This window comes from Phaethon lepturus, unplaced genomic scaffold (assembly GCF_000687285.1).
Source record: "Phaethon lepturus isolate BGI_N335 unplaced genomic scaffold, ASM68728v1 scaffold47086, whole genome shotgun sequence".
NCBI classification, from domain to species: domain Eukaryota; kingdom Metazoa; phylum Chordata; class Aves; order Phaethontiformes; family Phaethontidae; genus Phaethon; species Phaethon lepturus.
Window position 1 is genome coordinate 591 of NW_010546421.1, and position 2,692 is coordinate 3,282.

Below are 2,692 nucleotides of genomic sequence, written 5' to 3' on the forward strand. Positions count from 1 at the left end.
GAGTTAACGGAGGCAGAGAAGGACTGGCACAGTGGGGTCCTCTCCCTGTTCTATTAAGCCTCTCTCAGCAAGCCCATGGGGACCCCAGACACCAGCTGAGGGTCTAATCTAGACAGGACTGCACTGCCCCAGGAGCCTGGGTGAGGCACAGTATGCTTTGTCTGAGGAACTGGCTAGAACAGTCTGCTTGCTTGGCACCCCATACCTGTGTTCCTCGAGCCCTGGCCAGGCCAGGCAGAGGTAATTCCTGGCAAAGCCTTTTGGACATCTAGGCACAGCTGCGTGTTCCCCCTTGAGGTCAGAACATCAGCTCTCCCACCTCCCATCCTGTGCCCACCATGGTGGACAGGAGCGGGGCAGGGAGCCCAGCAGCAATGGGGCTGGGGGAGCTGAACAGCCTGCCAGCACTGCTGCCAGAGCTGTATCCAGCCACAGGAGGTGCATGAATTACTGACTGTGGAGCTGATCAGCTGCTCCTTGCTGTGAGCCCCTTGGTACCAGCTCAGCTGCCCTGGTTAGGTCCATCCTTCCATCTAGCTGTGGGTGCCAGATCACAGCTGGGCAGTGTATCACAAGACAGAGTGGGGCAGTGAGGCCTGGAGCTAGCAGGAAAGGATGGGAAAGGACTTGCTGCGCGCTGGTCCCTGACCCTTGCAGTCCCTGGCCCTGTGAGAGGGGCCTGCTGTGAGTCAATCCCTGTATGTTTCCTACAGAGCGGCAGGATGGCAGAGAAGGGTATGGATCCTGCGTGTGTCTCCATTGCGCTGGAAGACACAGTGTGCCACACCAGCCCCCCAGATGCCCCGCTCCTCACCACCCACTTGAAAAAGGTAGAGAACCACATCACAGAGGCCCAGAGGTTTTCCCACCTCCCGAAGCGCTCGGCCGTCAACATTGAGTTCATTGACCTGTCCTACTCTGTGCGTGAAGGCTCTTGGTGGAGGAAGAGAGGTAGGAGCTGCTGGCTGGGGAAGGGCAAGGGAGGGGACCTGCAGGGCTGTTGCACCCTCTCCTGTTCTGTATCCCTTGATCTCACCCAGGCGCCCAGCATCTCCCTCTGTGCCAGACTCATCGCTTCTCTGCCAATGCCTGCTCCAGGCAGCCCCAGCCTCTGCAAGCACAGAGTGCCTCAGCTCTCTGCCTGCCTGCAGGAGCTTACCTCAGTACACGGCAGTGGGGCTGCACACAGGGAGCCACAGCTGGAGATGCTGGAGCTGCTCACCCTGCACTCGCCCTGCTGTCTCCTGCAGCAGTGGGGGCCTGCTGGGTGGTCGGGCTGTCTAGCCCCGTGGTCTGAGTGTGAGGTGCTGTTTGCAGTCACGTAGTGGCTGGCTGTCCTTGCTGGGTGCCCAAGGGCAGAGGGCAGGCTTGTGTCCCACAGCAGCTGCTGCATGCCTCTGCTGTGCAATGCTGGAGAAAAGCAAATCCCATCCCAGGGAAGCCTCTGGCCAGGGCTGCATGGGGGAGATGGGGCAGATTTCCTGGTTCAGGGGCAGCCAGGATGGAGTAGTTTCCCCAGAACTGTTGTTTGGGGTATGATGGCTGTGTGTGACATGCCAACAGCAGGAGACCCCAAGGTGCCTCAGCTCAGAGCCTGGCAAGGACAGTATGTGTGATTTGCAGGGGATTTCCTCTCCAGCAGCTCCATGTGCAGCTGGGGCCATGGTCCTCTTTCCTGTGTGTGACTCTGGCCGAGAGCTCAGGGCGGAGAGAGGGGAGGCAGATGGCAGCTGGTGGGTGGTAGTCTGCTTTAATTAGCTCTTTCAGTTAATGGCATGCCAATCAGGCAGCCCCATGAGATGGAGGGGGACCTGATCTGCAGAAGCCGAAGGCAGGCAGGGATGAGCAGGGGCCTGGGGTGAGCAGACTGAGGGCACAGGGCTGCTCAGCAGGGTGCCCTGCCAGCCAGGAGCACCAGATGAGGCCTCTGACCCTGTCTCCAGCCAGGGTCTGCAGCTAGGGAAACTGAGGCACTGAAAGATAGTGGGACAAGCCCTGACACCCCCTAGGATGAGCTCTGCCTGTTTGGGATGCTGAGGAAGCATCCCAGGAGGAGTGTGCTGTAGCACCCAGGAGTCCTGGGGACTGGCTGCTTGCCAGCGGTCCAGTTGCCCTGCAGGGAGGGAGGGGGAAAGGCTTGGGCAGCTGGACCCAAGAGGAGTGTGCTGGGATCCCGGGTTAGCAGTGCAAGGGACTCTCCTCTCCTCCAGGCCAAGCACAGGTGGAGGAGCTGGCGGTGAGCTCCCGGTGCCTTTGGCCACAGCCCCCAGGATCCAGCCAGGCCACCCCGCTCTGCTGAAGCAGGAGGTTACTAGCAGTCAATGAACGGAAGTAACCGCTGCGCAAGCTGCAGTGGCGCCGACGTGAGCAGCATGCGCGGTGCCGGCGCCGTGTGCGTGGTGCCGAGGTGCGCCGGGGGGGCTGCTGGGCATGCTCGCTCTGCTGTCGTCATGCTCAGCCCCGGCCCTCTCCTCCCGGCCCTCGCTGCCCTCTGTCAGCAGGGCCCGCTCCTGGATGCATGGCACCTGACTCTGAGGGATGCAAAGGAGGAACCGGGCCCCTGTGGTGCCGGACCCCCTGTCCTGGGGATGCGCCGGCCAGAAGGGCTGCCCCCCTAGTGTGGTGCTAGGACTGTGAGCTGGTCTGCGCCAGAGGCTTGCCCCAGCCTGTCTGCAGGGGACGGGAATGTTGC

General features: G+C 61.6%; 1 protein-coding gene across 1 annotated transcript in view; it reads left to right on the plus strand.

Annotated features, from left to right (window-relative positions):
- Nucleotides 1-695: 695 nt before the first annotated feature.
- ABCG4 (ATP-binding cassette, sub-family G (WHITE), member 4) overlaps nt 696-2,692 on the plus strand; it is a 7,416-nt gene continuing 5,419 nt past the window's right edge. Inside the window, exon 1 of the mRNA XM_010289285.1 lies at nt 696-951. Within this exon, the coding sequence (XP_010287587.1) occupies nt 723-951 (229 nt within the window). The 5' untranslated portion in view covers nt 696-722. The remainder of the gene's footprint in view (nt 952-2,692) is intronic.